This window comes from Solea solea, chromosome 5 (assembly GCF_958295425.1).
Source record: "Solea solea chromosome 5, fSolSol10.1, whole genome shotgun sequence".
In the NCBI taxonomy this organism is placed as follows: Eukaryota; Metazoa; Chordata; class Actinopteri; order Pleuronectiformes; family Soleidae; genus Solea; species Solea solea.
In genome coordinates this window covers 14,706,277-14,721,675 of record NC_081138.1, presented here as the reverse complement: position 1 = coordinate 14,721,675, position 15,399 = coordinate 14,706,277, and the positions used below count along the sequence as shown (strand labels likewise).

Here is a 15,399-nt window from a genome sequence, read left to right as displayed (position 1 = left end):
GATATATTGTTACACCTTTGGAAACTGCGCATCTAAGAATGTGAAATATGTGTTTAATACTTATCATTAAACTTATAGAGAATGTGTAGGATTATAGGTTTAAAGTTTAGTTAACACACAGCACAGCCTCTGAAGCTGCAGCAGAATGCATCTCCATGCATCTGCACCTCCAGAAAACAAACTGAGAACAGGACAATGTTGCTGTGACGCTCAGATGCGGCTCACTCAGCGCTCATGTGTGACTCGTGGTCGCAGTGGGCGCCACTGCCGAGTCCTGATCCCGAGTGGACCGGGTGATCTAATTACGACCGCACCCCCTGCCAATTAGAGAATTACATCACACCTCTAAATGGACTCGACCTCTTAATCATTAATGACACGGTGTCATTCCCACGCACCGCGTCCAGTTGCATTGTGTGGCAACTTGACACGCGCAGACACAGTTCTGGATCAGTCCATCTTAAATGATGAGAGGGAAATGACATTTTTTGGAGCGATCATTCTTCTGTTCAGATTATATAAATTCATTGACCAGTCGTATTATTTTTTATCATAAAAGCATGCGTGGAAGTCAGTGTCGCTGTTACTGTATGGTCCTGAAAAGCACATGGAAATGTGTGTGTGTGTGTGTGTGTGTGTGTGTGTTCAGGGATCACTGCAGTTTATTTTGGTTCTTGTTTAACACACAGAGGGGGAAACGCCCATTGATGGACTGTGTGTGGAGAGGATCGCATGGCCCGTGGGCACTAAGTCACTTTATGAGTGTCAAAGGGCGTGATCTCTGATCTGCATGAGCAACATATACTATAGTATACTCTAAAGCGTAAAACATGAAATGGAAAATAAACTTTAACGGCACCGCTCTTCTTCTGTGCAGGCCTCGTGCATGTGATTGTGCATTTTACACCTGACGTTTCGTTTGTCATTCGTTTCTCTATCAATCAAATCTCATGTCAGTGAAAGGCATCTTTCATTGTTGTTTTTGGACACAAATAAACGCGTCTGTTTTTTTTCCCCTGAAAATAATGGTTTTACTGCATGTACACGATTCATGAATGCGCAGTAAATATAAATGATTAGTTAGGTTTTAAATGATTTTATAACCCCCGCCTGATTGTAAGCCGATTTACTTCAATAGAGGAATTTTGGTGACATTTTCTCGGGATGCATGATGTGGGAAACAAAGGTTTATACTGATTTATAAATGAAGTAAAATGACTATTGTTGTTTATAATTGTTTGGGGAAATATATATGTTTTATTTAATTTTATTTTATTTTTTTTAAACATGACATAGTTTCGATCATTTAGGGAGGGACGTCGGGGGATCAATTAGTAAAGGTATCCACGCTGGATATTGGCTGTTCTATAGGAAACAATGTGTGGCCCCTTGACGTTTCTGTCCTGGAGAAGAGTTTAATCGGCCTGCATTCTTGTCTGTAAACGCCATTGTTATTCCCCCCTTGTTATCTTAATCTGCTCGCATTGTTAACTTATCTTATTTGAAATAGCTCAATTACAAATCTATTATCTGTCTTTTGTCATTCAAACTTCCGACGAAAGGCTGTGTTGGCGGAGGGGAGCGGGGGGGATTTTGTTGTCATGTTACACTTTACACTACAAGGTGTGAATGTCAAAATATTGTGCGTCCAGCTCTGTTAAATTGATGTTTAAAATGATTTAATTATTGTTTATTTAAAAAAAAGTATCTATATTATTTATAATAATATTTCGTCAGATTTTACTTTTTTCAACGCAAGAAATAAATAGAAGTGTTTTTTTGTTGTTGTTGTTTTAAACAACTAAATTATGTAAAATAAAAAAAATCAAGATTGTATTGATATTGTAATCTGAAAACAAGTTTATCCAGAGGTTTTCAGTGGAAGCTTTGTGTTGGAGGTCAGTTCATTTAGTCCGCGCTGTCGTTTTGTCTGACCCGTGCGCAATAACGCAATTCACAAAAGGAAAATAAACCGAAGAGGAGACGTGACCCTTGCTGCTCACTGCTCCCCTCACTGATGTGGGGGCTTTGGGGTGTGTGTGTGTGTGTTTGGTTGGTTTGTTGTGGCTTCAGTCAGTGTATCGCTTGCAGGTGATGCCAGGACTAGATAAGAGGTCGCCGATCCCTGCGCGCTGTCTAGACCAGCCTGTGACTCAACCAGAGAAACTGGACTGAGCACAATTTACAGCAGATTTTTGCCCCCGAGATAGTAAATGACCACCGGCCGATTCCTGCTGCATAACCGAGGGGGAAACGCCGTAAGATGGAGGGCGATAACGACAACTTCTGCAAGCTTCAGTTCAGGCAGAGCAACTTCAATATAGGGTCAGAACAAACAGAGCCGCTGTGGATATTGGTTTTTACTTATTTACGCTGTGCATCTGCTCACTGGTATTTGAATTTAGACACTAAGTTTGACTCAGTGCAATAATTTAAATCCACAGCTGAAAGTTCAAACAAATGTTGTATGATATTAGCTTGAATCTAAAATGGGCCTTCACAAAGATTGGTCAAGAACAAAAATGTATATATTCAGGATTCTTTTTTTTATTTTTTTTTTATCAGTTAATAATCCCTTTACGAATTACTTTCCTACTAATAAATAATATAATAACAATAATTTACTTTTTTTGCTCGAGAAGCTCAAACAACCTGTATCCTGCCCTTAACATAAAGTTTTTTTGGGTTTTTTTTTACAACACGAATAATTAGCAGATTATCATGCTATGACCTTTAAGACAATGAGAGTCAACGGGACTCGAACAACGCAATAAACGTATAAAAAATGTTGCCAGGTTGAAGAAACGAGACACATGATCACAATGGGACTGCAGAATGTCCATGTCGGTGGTTTCCATATGTGTTATTATGGTTTGTTGCAGTATATCCAGCGGGAAGTCTTCTGTACATCGTCTGTCTCTGCATCAAGTCATGCAACAATTTGTTCTGCTTAGTTTCTTTCAGTGAAGTTTCCAAGAGAGGGGTTGAAAAGGGGAAAAAAAACACGTTCCATTTCTTCCATTTCAAGAAATTAAAAGAAATCTCTCTCCTCGCTGAAGTCTGGGTGATGTGATGAGCAGGTCACATGCAGTGGGGGTGAACCACGGGGGGGACGGGGGGACGGGGGGGGAACATGCTGCAACTGTCCTTGCAGGGATGAGGGGGGGGGGGACCTGCAGGTCTGAGGGCCCCGTTTCACGTCTCCACCGGGCTGGGTACCATACTGTTGGGAGTGTCCGGTAATTGAGAGGACAAAGAAGTCACGTCGCTGCCCGAGGAGTTCCCGAGTGATCCCGATTCAGAGAAAGACACCTGACGAAGGGAAAGGAGGGAGACACATGTTAGAATGTGAACACACATTTTGGTTCAAAGATTTTGAGGGTTGAGAGTTGGTTTTAGGGTCAGAGTTTGTCCAATTCTCACCCTAAAACCAAAACCGAATCCAGTTATGTCCATGTTTGGGTTAGAATGCATGTCTATGAATGTGTGTATTTGTGTGTGTGTGTTCCAGGTATAACTCATGCTGTGGGGACACAGTGTCATTTTGGGAACTTGTCTAACTCATGTCCCCCATGTCTAACTCCCCATAATATGTTGTTTGGTGAAGGTGAAGACATGTATGGTTAAGATTAGAGTTAGGTTTAGGTTTAGGCCAGTAATGTTAAAGGTTAAAGTGAGTCTCCAGCAAATGAAAGTTAATGTAATCCGTCTGTGATTGTATACTTATTTATATATTTGTCACATCCTTTTCTGACCATTTCTGACATAAAAATCTTGTCATGAACAGTGATCCTCCTGGAGACCAAAATCTGGTCATAATGAGACAAAACCTAAATTCGTGAGGAACTGATTCAAATTGTGGTTTGGTTAATGTTAGGGTTATGCATTTACAGGTTATGGTTAAGGTTAAAGATAACACACTTTGTTTAGTGCAGTGTGTGTGTGTGTGTGTGTGTGTGTGTGTAATAAAATTCAAATTGTTGTTTGTGTTCATTTGTATGCAGATCATCAGTATATTTGTCTGCAACTGTCTCCTGACAGACAAACATAGATAGACAAACAGAAAGACAGGCAGACAGACACACAGACACACACACACACACACACACACATACACATACACATACACATACACTCACCAGTTGTTGGAAGGCCGGCTGGTCCAGGTCACTCTGCAGGGCGAACTCGCTCAGTGCTTTCCACGGAGGCTGGTAGGTCTGAACCTCCACCGGGTTTCCCTGCACTGTGCTCTCGTGCCGAATGGGACTCCCAGCCACGAGAGGCGTCCCTGTGAGGCCCTGCAGGTTCTGATCAAGCAATACCAAAACACAGCATGAAAATTATAGCATCTGTCACCACCAAGCTCTCATTTTTAACACCTGCATACTGAATCCTACTGTATGTTTTCATTTCCATACTCAAATCTGTGATGAACAATGTGAAAGTGGAGTGGTGACGCATGACTGCAGAAACACTTTTTGTCAAATGTTTCCTCTGGGGTTGAAGGAGTGATTGATATGTTGGCATATTAGAGCAGGAGCTGTTTCACTGATGCAAATCAAGTTTTTTTTACGGATGTTTTTATCTTTCAGGTCAAGCAATTGAAGCCAAAGCAGTTGATTCATTATTCATTGGCTTAAAGTTTGAATACAGGAGAGGATCAGGGCCTCACTGGGCTGTGCACGTTAGTTAAAGTAACATAATAATTATTATTATTGTTATCATATTAAAGGGGGTTAAATTATTGGATTATATTAGGTTAAACTTTAATTAACCAGCCATATTTTTTTTTACTGAAAACATCTTATAAGATGATATTGTCATTTCTATCAAACGTTGTATTTCACAATGTCATTTCACAGCTTTGAGCCTATGATTTAACATCAGAGTAAAAACATTCAAACACAAACATATAAATTCATTGGTAGTAATCAAGTGGGTCCGACTTACGAAGATGCTTACAGTCTTATCACTGTGTTGCTGCTGCTGGAGCTGCTTCATCAGGATGGTTTTCTTCTTGTCTTTGCAGCGCTTGTTCTGGAACCAGACCCGGATCACTCTGGGACTGAGGCCGGTCATCTCCACTAGCTGCTCCTTCATCAGCGCGTCCGGCCGCGGGTTGGCGTTGTAGCAGGTCCGCAGCGTGTGCAGCTGCTTCTCGTTCAGCACCGTCCGCACCCGCGTCGTCTTCTCTGACTGCTTGTGGACGTGGTTCCGATGCGGGGCCTGCCGCACCGTGACCGGATCTGTTGAGGACCGAGCACAGAGTGGAGAACGGTCTCAAGTAAGGCTACAGTTTCATAGCAGTCAAATGATCTCGAGCTTGATCCTTTAAAAACTTGCTTTAAATCACAGACTCAGGACAATTCCAGAATAAAAGCTTAGATACTAAACCAAGTCTTTTTAAAAAAAAAAAAAAAACTAAACTTTTTTATATACCAAATGGTCATTTTATTTTTTATGCAAAATGTCCATCTTCGGTCAAACTTGAAAAGCGATACAGAACCATGACGTCACGAGGCCAGTGTCACTTCACTGAGCTGTTATTTTAAATGAGGCTTTAGCAGGAAGTTGTTGGACATTATTCACACATTTGCCTGTTCTGATGGCACGTGTCACCAGGATGACACACACGCACACAGCCGCGAAGGTTAGTATTATATTATTAATAGCATTGTAGTAGAATTCAAATAAATTGTAACAGATGTGGTTATCACTAATGGGATCAATTATATGAAATTAGCTTAAGGAAATATAACACACACACACACACTGCACACATACTGCACAATTCATGAATATTATATTCATATTAATATAAGGGACTGGAGAAAAATAAAATCATAAAAAAATTAAGGTTAAAAAAATATATAGAAAAATGTGTATAATATATTACACTATAATATATTAAACTCGCAGTCACATTTATATAATTATTCCAGAAGCATAGGTCGCTTTAGAAATACGCATTTTATTTGGAAATGGTTATTTTTTTCCATGTAATAATAATAACAACAACAACAATAATAATAATAATAATAATAATAATAATAATAATAATAATAATAATAATGATACTGACCTGCCAGGTGTAGTGGTCTGTTGGAGTGGATGTGGACGGGACTGATCGGACTCCCCGCGGAGCTTCTCTCAAGCAGCAGGCTGTGGTCCGCCCGGCACAGCAGCTCCTCTTCCCGCAGAGAGAACTCGTCTCCGGGCAGCAGTTGTCTGCTGCACACCGAGCACCGAAAACACTCGATGTGGTACACGTTATCCCGGGCCCTCATCACCAAATCGCTGCTGCTGAATCCCAGGTTGCATTTTGCGCATTTAATCCCAAACAACCTGTACATTTTTTTCCAGAAAATTAAAAACAAAATGAAGAAAGATCAGAGAGGGAATGTTTCGGTTCCTATACTTGTGACATGCAGTCCATTTAAATGCCCTCATGTTGTTGTTATTACTATTTGAATATTGAGAACATGTTTTTTTTTCTTTATTTCTATGCTCATTACATGAAATAATGGAGTGTGTCCAAATGAGGCCGAACTTGATTTAAAAAAAATAATCAAATAATCCTCAAAACAGGCTTGTGTGATAATTTCCACCCAAAACTCCTACCTTACATAATCTCGTTTGCAATATGTTTTGCCGTCGCGGACGAAACAAGTGCAGGTCTCATCCAGGTACTGGCTGCACTCTGCGCACTTCAGACAGGCTGCGTGCCACTCCAGGTCGGGAGAGACTCTCAGTATGTACTGGTCATGGATCTGACTTCCACATCCTACACACATCGCGAATCCTGGCTTCTCTGTACACGGAAAAAACACACCGGCGTTACCACAGACTGAAAAATACAGATGCAGAATTAATAAAATGAAATAAAATAAAATAAATAAATGTTGATGTCCAGATTGTGTCAGTTTTGCAGTGATCTCCTCATTTTTTGCAGACGGGTCAACACTTGGTGTTATGTAACAGATTAGACACTCTTCTTTTTTGCCAATGTGCGTAAAGCAAATTTAAGTTTCATTTCCAGAAGACAAAAAGTGACAGCCATATAATCTCTGAGCAGCATACTTATCAGGAAAATGGCTAAAGTGATCGATCCCCTGCTGAATACATCATGTAGTCCATAACAAGACACTGCGACGCAGACCCAATCTGTCACTTCAACTCCACTGGCGCGCGTGTTACTTACTTTTGGAATGATCCCCCATATCACCCAAGAAAGAAGAGCTGAAAATAATATCCACCATACAGGAAGGATGACGGCCACAGTGGTAGATGCAGAAAAGATGGGGAGCAGCTGACTGGACCTTCGCTTGCCTCCCTAATAACTTGTGTCTGTCCGGACTGGAGGGGCGCGAGGAGGCTGCTGCAGGGTCCCACGCGCTGCTCGCTCCTCTGACGTCATGACGCTCACACAAGAGGACTCTCCAATCATCACACTCAGCCTGCGAATAAATAAGTCAATCTGTATCTGTGTATTTATGAAAGACAAAGGCGCAATATCTTGGTATGTTTTGCCTCGTCAAACACATACTTTTTTACAGATTTAAAAACAAAGAATAGTTGTGTGAGTTTTATAATTTTATGATGAAAAACTTATATTTTTACCCAAATCCCATTCAGTTTAGAACTTTTCATGTCATGGTAGCAATGAAGCAATAACAAATCATATAACAATCAATAATTGTTTTGATTCTACATGGTTGATTTTTTTTTATTTGTTCAATATTATTCCATTCAGTTCAAAGCAAAAAATATTCTTGCGGAAATGTGTTTTTTGAACATGATTGCAGCACTTGTGAGAAAGCTCTGTTTTGCCTGCTCATCTACTCGAGAACAGTGCCATCTACTGGAGTAAAACCACAACTGCACTTTCTGTATTAGAGAAGGATTAAGGCCAAAAGTAAGATCCTATTAACATTTCGGCCTATTAATCAAACCGTCCACTTGAGTATAAAAACAAAGCGCTGCACATTAGACATTATTTACAACAGTATTTACGCTGTAAGATGCATTAATATATACATTCACATAGGCCTGAAAAAAAGAAGACAGTCGGACAATGCGATGTAAACCAGAACATATGTCAGCATTATGTTTTAAATTAATAATCCACCTTATAAAAACGTTAAAATTGTATAAAAAAAAATCAGAAGGTGTGATTTTTGGGGTTTAGATAAAATGGGTATCTAAATGTTAGCTTTGGCCCTTTTAAGTAACGATTAAATCCTTTTCAATTGCATTTAATTTTAAGTAATTTAGTCACATTTCCTTCTTTATTCTACACGGAGAAGTTATTTAGACAGACCAAATATATGGGAAATCAGCCAAATATGATGACTCCTAATTAAAACTCCACACATCATGTGTGGTCTGTAGCTGCACGGCTCAATCTACTGCGCACGTGTGCGCACAGACAGCAACGATGAGCCCAAAGTTATCAAAAGCAGAGCACAATTCTCAAGAGGAACTGGTGATAAATGGTGATAAATGGTGCCAGAGAGGGCGAACTGATTCCCAAATTAACCTCACACCTTACTTACGTCACAACACCTTGCACACAGGTTACATTTATTTGTTGTTGATCCTCTGTAAAAAAAAAAAAAAAACATTTACCGACAGTTGTTTTTCCCTCGTTTTATGTTTTATCCTGCATTGGTCAAAGCTGAAGGTCACATTCTCAAAACTCCTCCCACAACAGATATCCATGTGATGATACCTATTTTGTCATTGCTCACACATATTTCAAAATCCATGAACAGTTTCCAATTTGTTTTCAAATCATATCTGTGAGATTTAACATTAAAAATTGAACCAAGGCAAATTGTATGCATTCCAAGTAAACACTGGATTCTTATTTATTTATTTTTGGAGATAAAATAAAACTAAATCCACTCCTGCCAATCCACACCTGGGCAGCCAAACCAGACAAAAGCAGTGGAGTGCGTAGATAATTCAGGGGATGTGATTAAAGGGCACCTCCTTGTAATCTTAAAATATACTCGAAAATTCTGCAGCAAAATTTTGAGCGTGCCTGCTGTTCTTGCTGCTGATACCGCAGGACTTGTAAAGGAGTAACTGGGCTGGTAAAGGAGTAACATTTGGGTGGATTGAACCTTTAAAACTTCAAGTATTTAGACAAAGTGGTATTTTGGTGGAATCACCCTTTAAAAGAGACTGACTCTTAAGGTGTGAGGATCCAAACTGTGCTGGGTTGTGATCATTTGTCGATCAAATCCCATTCATCTATGTGGAAATTATTTGCAGTTTTCTGCAATTTTTGTCGACATGGTTGTTCGAAACACTTAGAAAAATAATAGCCCACCATTCTCAATCAAACTGCACGTTTTGACATAGGATGTGTGGGGGTTTTCTCAAAACTGTCAAACTATGACATTTTTGTCAAATTTTGGACGACATACTAATCGATGACATTTTTGTACATAGTCAAGACCTACTAACCACTATGCCACCTTGCCACCCAGGTCTTACAGTAAAATGTCATAGTTTAGCATGTCATCCAAAATTTGACGAAATGTTGTGTTTAGTATGTCGTCCAAAATTTGACAAAAATGTCATAGTTTAGTATGTCGTCCAAAATTTGACGAAAATGTCATAGTTTAGTATGTCGTCCAAAATTTGACGAAAATGTCATAGTTTAGTATGGCGTCCAAAATCTGACAAAAATGTCATAGTTTAGTATGTCGTCCACACAGAAATATCTCAGACCTGGGATTGAACCCAGAACTTTCTTGCAACAGTAGCATAGTTAAGAACTACTAACCACTACAGCACCATGCCACTCAGGTCTTACAGTAAAATGTCATAGTTTAGTATGTCGTCCAAAAACTCACAAAAATGTCATAGTTTAGTATGTTGTCCAAAATTTGACAAAAATGTCATAGTTTAGTACGTTGTCATAAATGTGACAAAAAAGTCATAGTTTAGTATGACGTCCAAAATTTGACAAAAATTACGTAGTTTAGTGCGTCGTCCAAAATGTAACAAAAATGTCATAGTTTAGTACGTCTTCCAAAATGTTACAAAAATGTCATAGTTTAGTATGTCGTCCAAAATTATTAAAAAATGTCATAGTATTGTATGTCGTCCAAAATCACTCAAAAAAAGTCATAGTATAGTATGTCGTCCAAAGTCGGTCAAAAAGTCATAGTATAGTATGTTGTGGAAAATTGGTCAAAAAAGTTATAGTATAGTATGTCGTCCAAAATGTCATCTTAAATCACACGAACACATGCTCCAACCAGGGATTGAACCCGGGCATTCTTTGTCAAAGGTGAGTGTGTTAACCTCTACACTAACCCTGTGGAGAAGTACCACTGTATGTTGATCTAAATAGCACCGAAACATCATAGCATAGTATGTCATGCAAAATCACTCAAAAAAGTCATAGTATAGTATGTCGTCCAAAATCGGTCAAAAAAGTCATAGCATAGCATGTCGTCCAAAATCGATCAAAAAAGTCATAGTATAGCATGTCGTCCAAGATCAGTCAAAAAAGTCATAATATAGCATGTCGTCCAAAATTAGTCTAAAAGTCATAGTATAGCATGTCGTCCAAAAACTCACCAAAATGTCATAGTATAGTATGTTGTCCAAAATCAGTCAAAAAAGTCATAGTATAGTATGTCGTCCAAAATCGGTCAAAAAAGTCATAGTATAGTATGTTGTACAAAATTGGACAAAAAAGTCATAGTATGTAATCCAAAATCAGTCAAAAAAGTCATAGTATAGTATGTCGTCCAAAGTCGGTAAAAAAGTCATAGTATAGTATGTTGTGGAAAATCGGTCAAAAAAGTTATAGTATAGTATGTCGTCCAAAATCACACCAACGCATGCTCCAACCAGGGATTGAACCCGGGTATTCTTTGTCAAAGGTGAGTGTGTTAACCTCTACACTAACCCTGTGGAGAAGTACCACTGTATGTTGTTCTAAATATCACCGAAACATCATAGCATAGTATGTCATGCAAAATCACTCAAAAAAGTCATAGTATAGTATGTCGTCCAAAGTCGGTCAAAAAAGTCATAGTATAGTATGTCGTCCAAAATCGGTCAAAAAAGTCATAGTATAGTATGTCGTCCAAAATCGGTCAAAAAAGTCATAGCATAGCATGTCGTCCAAAATCGATCAAAAAAGTCATAGTATAGCATGTCGTCCAAAATCAGTCAAAAAATCATAGTATAGCATGTCGTCCAAAATCAGTCAAATATGTCATAGTATAGCACGTCGTCCAAAATCGGTCAAAACAGTCATAGTATAGTATGTCGTCCAAAATCAGTCCAAAATGTCATAGTATAGTATGTCGTCCAAAATCGGTCAAAAAAGTCATAGTATAGTATGTAGTCAAAAATCGGTCAAAAAAGTCATAGTATAGTATGTCGTACAAAATTGGACAAAAAATTCATAGTATAGTATTACATCCAAAATCAGTCAAATAAGTCATAGTATAGTGTGTCGTCCAAAATTAGTCAAAAAAGTCATTGTATAGTATGTCATCCAAAATCGGTCAAAAAAGTCATAGTATAGCATGTCGTCCAAAAACTCACAAAAATTTCATAGTTTAGTATGTTATCCAAAATCAGTCAAAAAGTCATAGTATAGTATGTCGTCCAAAAACTCACCAAAATGTCATAGTATAGTATGTCGTCCAAAATCAGTCAAAAAAGTCATAGTATAGTGTGTCGTCCAAAATTAGTCAAAAAAGTCATTGTATAGTATGTCATCCAAAATCGGTCAAAAAAGTCATAGTATAGCATGTCGTCCAAAAACTCACAAAAATGTCATAGTTTAGTATGTTGTCCAAAATCAGTCAAAAAGTCATAGTTTAGTATGTCGTCCAAAATTAGTCTAAAAGTCATAGTATAGCATGTCGTCCAAAAACTCACCAAAATGTCATAGTATAGTATGTTGTCCAAAATCAGTCAAAAAAGTCATAGTATAGTATGTCGTCCAAAATCGGTCAAAAAAGTCATAGTATAGTATGTTGTACAAAATTGGACAAAAAAGTCATAGTATGTCATCCAAAATCAGTCAAAAAAGTCATAGTATAGTATGTCGTCCAAAGTCGGTCAAAAAAGTCATAGTATAGTATGTTGTGGAAAATCGGTCAAAAAAGTTATAGTATAGTATGTCGTCCAAAATCACACCAACGCATGCTCCAACCAGGGATTGAACCCGGGTATTCTTTGTCAAAGGTGAGTGTGTTAACCTCTACACTAACCCTGTGGAGAAGTACCACTGTATGTTGTTCTAAATATCACCGAAACATCATAGCATAGTATGTCATGCAAAATCACTCAAAAAAGTCATAGTATAGTATGTCGTCCAAAGTCGGTCAAAAAAGTCATAGTATAGTATGTCGTCCAAAATCGGTCAAAAAAGTCATAGTATAGTATGTCGTCCAAAATCGGTCAAAAAAGTCATAGCATAGCATGTCGTCCAAAATCGATCAAAAAAGTCATAGTATAGCATGTCGTCCAAAATCAGTCAAAAAATCATAGTATAGCATGTCGTCCAAAATCAGTCAAATATGTCATAGTATAGCACGTCGTCCAAAATCGGTCAAAACAGTCATAGTATAGTATGTCGTCCAAAATCAGTCCAAAATGTCATAGTATAGTATGTCGTCCAAAATCGGTCAAAAAAGTCATAGTATAGTATGTAGTCAAAAATCGGTCAAAAAAGTCATAGTATAGTATGTCGTACAAAATTGGACAAAAAATTCATAGTATAGTATGTCATCCAAAATCAGTCAAATAAGTCATAGTATAGTGTGTCGTCCAAAATTAGTCAAAAAAGTCATAGTATAGCATGTCGTCCAAAAACTCACAAAAATTTCATAGTTTAGTATGTTATCCAAAATCAGTCAAAAAGTCATAGTATAGTATGCCGTCCAAAATTAGTCTAAAAGTCATAGTATAGCATGTCGTCCAAAAACTCACCAAAATGTCATAGTATAGTATGTCGTCCAAAATCAGTCAAAAAAGTCATAGTATAGTATGTCGTCCAAAATCAGTCCAAAAAGTCATAGTATAGTATGTCGTCCAAAATCGGTCAAAACAGTCATAGTATATAGTCCAAAATGTCATCTAGAACCACACCAACACATGCTCCAACCAGGTCTTGAACCCGGTTATTCTTTGTCAAAGGTGAGTGTGTTAACCGCTACACCAACCTTGTGGAAAGGTACTACTGTATATTGTTCTAAATAGCACCGAAACATCATAGTATAGTATGTCATGCAAAATCGATCAAAAAAGTCATAGTATAGCATGTCGTACAAAATCAGTCCAAAATGTCATAGTATAGTTTGTTGTAAAAAATCGGTTTAAAAAAGTCATAGTATAGTATGTCGTCAAAAATCAGTCAAAAAAGTCATAGTATAGCATGTCGTACAAAATTGGACAAAAAGTCATAGTATAGTATGTCGTCCAAAATTGGACAAAAAAGTCATAGTATAGTATATCAAAGTCATGGTGTAACATGTCATGAATGCAGGAGGAACATGTTCCAAACCAGGCTAGAACCCGGGTCTTCTTTGTTAAAGCTGAGCGTGTTAACCACTACAACAAACTTGTGGAGATATACTACTGTATGTTGTCCTAAATAACACCAAAACATCATAGCATAGTATGTCATGCAAAATCAGTCAAAAAGTAATAGTATAGTATGTCGTCAAAAATCGGTCAAAAAAGTCATAGTATAGCATGTGGTCCAAAAACTCACAAAAATGTCATAGTTTAGTATGTTGTCCAAAATTGGTCAAAAAGTCATAGTATATAGCATTTCGTCCAAAATTTGACCAAAATGTCATAGTTCAGTATGTCGTCCAAAAACTCACAAAAATGTCATAGTTCAGTATGTCGTCCAAAAATGTCATAGTTTAGTATGTTGTCCAAAATGTGACAAAAATGTCGTAGTTTAGTATGTTCTGCAAAATGTGACGAAAATGACAAAGTTTACAAGTTTAATACAGTTTAATAAAGGGTTAGACAACAACCATAGTAACGTTTTGATGTAAACATTGTCTTTGTAGGTTCAAAATTGTGGGCAGGAGAAGAGTTTGTTTAGAGATTTTTGTGATTATTTTTCTGGATCTCAGCAGAGTGTGTAGTGTAGTAGCTCAACGCCCATGCACGCAATACACACTCATTATAAATTCTGAAAACATCAAAAAAAAGTACAAAACTTAAACTGCGATTGTATAAAAACTGTAATATGTATCAAAATGTTGACTTGTGAGAAAAGTCCCATGTCTTGTGACCCGTTTAAAGTTACGTTAAAGTATGACAACACTGTGATGCTCCAAAGTGGGATTGGTTTTTCTCCGTTTCCCATTTGCGATTTTTGTCGCCATGATTACTTGAAAGTCTTATAGAAGTCATAGCACACCATTCCCGATCAAGCCGCACGTTTTGATATAATATGTGTGGGGGTTTTCTCAAAATTGTGGGAGGAATTATGCAGCGAAAAACGGGAGGAAGAGGAACTAGAAAATTCTGCGGCGAAATGTTGAGCATGCCTGCTGTTCTTGCTGCCGATGACGTTGGATGCAGGACTTTTGCTGGTAAAGGAGTAACATTTGGGTGGATTGAACCTTTAAAACTTGAAGTATTTAGACAAAGTGGTATTTTGGTGGAATTAGCCTTTACTTATAAGCCCCTCCCACTCCCTGTCCCCTCCTCCCCCTTTCCAAAAATGTGTTTCTAACACCTGCATTATAAAATCTGAAAACGTGGATTGAACCTTTAAAACTTGAAGCATTTAGACAAAGTGTTGTTTTGGTGGAATCACCCTTTAAAACACCAAGTTTTAAAGCAGGGAGAGAGAGACTCACAAACCCCTCCTTAATTGTTTTTTCTCCTTCTTTCGACCATTTCCACGATCGCGATTTTTGTGGGAGGAGTTACGCGGCAAACTTTGGCGGAAGAGGAAACAGAATAAACGCGGTATGATTACTATAGAGTACTATACATACTAGTGAGAACTCTAGGTTCTCACTAGTATGCCTTGCAGCAGCAGGCACTAATTATTGTCATCATGTTACAGTAGCAAATCGTCCATGCATTTTACATAATTATTTACTTTCAGTCTGGGTAAAGCAGATTTACCCTGAATGTATATATTTCAATTTCTTTATTTTTTTAATACATAGATGACGTGTCTTTAATAAAACATTCTTGACAAAAAAAAAGAAGGAATGACATGTTAGAGTTACAGAAAATAACGGAAGAATAGTTGCTCTAACTTGACCACACTGACATGAAGTCTTTGAGACCAATTCACTTGTATGAGTCCTCCTCACTTCACTGAGGTCACGATGTTAAGAGGAGACTAGAGTGACGTAACACATGAATATCAAGGCG

General features: G+C 37.9%; 1 protein-coding gene across 3 annotated transcripts; it reads right to left on the bottom strand.

The window, feature by feature from the left end:
- Window positions 1-3,132: 3,132 nt before the first annotated feature.
- Window positions 3,133-7,362, bottom strand: isl2b (ISL LIM homeobox 2b). Of its 3 annotated transcripts, none has more exons than XM_058630431.1 (6): window positions 7,202-7,362; window positions 6,622-6,811; window positions 6,083-6,345; window positions 4,963-5,246; window positions 4,140-4,307; window positions 3,133-3,312 (listed from the first exon to the last, which is right to left on the bottom strand). In XM_058630431.1, exons 1-6 carry the CDS (start codon window positions 7,257-7,259, stop codon window positions 3,196-3,198), a joined length of 1,080 nt encoding a protein of 359 aa, XP_058486414.1. In that variant the 5' UTR covers window positions 7,260-7,362; the 3' UTR covers window positions 3,133-3,195. The 3 variants fall into 3 exon arrangements, with proteins under 3 accessions (XP_058486414.1, XP_058486413.1, XP_058486412.1); XM_058630430.1 differs by having other exon boundaries at window positions 4,951-5,246; window positions 7,202-7,361; XM_058630429.1 differs by lacking the exon at window positions 7,202-7,362 and having other exon boundaries at window positions 4,951-5,246; window positions 6,627-6,756.
- Window positions 7,363-15,399: the final 8,037 nt, after the last annotated feature.

Excerpts from the sequence above, each read along its gene's own strand:
- isl2b (XM_058630430.1), bottom strand. The coding sequence starts at position 7,259 with ATGGTGGATATTATTTTCAGCTCTTCTTTCTTGGGTGATATGGGGGAT. Across the intron at positions 6,812-7,201 it reads TATGGGGGATCATTCCAAAA|AGAAGCCAGGATTCGCGATG; the intron begins GTAAGTAACACG and ends TTCCGTGTACAG. Across the intron at positions 4,308-4,950 it reads ATAAGACTGTAAGCATCTTC|AACCTGCAGGGCCTCACAGG; the intron begins GTAAGTCGGACC and ends TTGCTTGATCAG.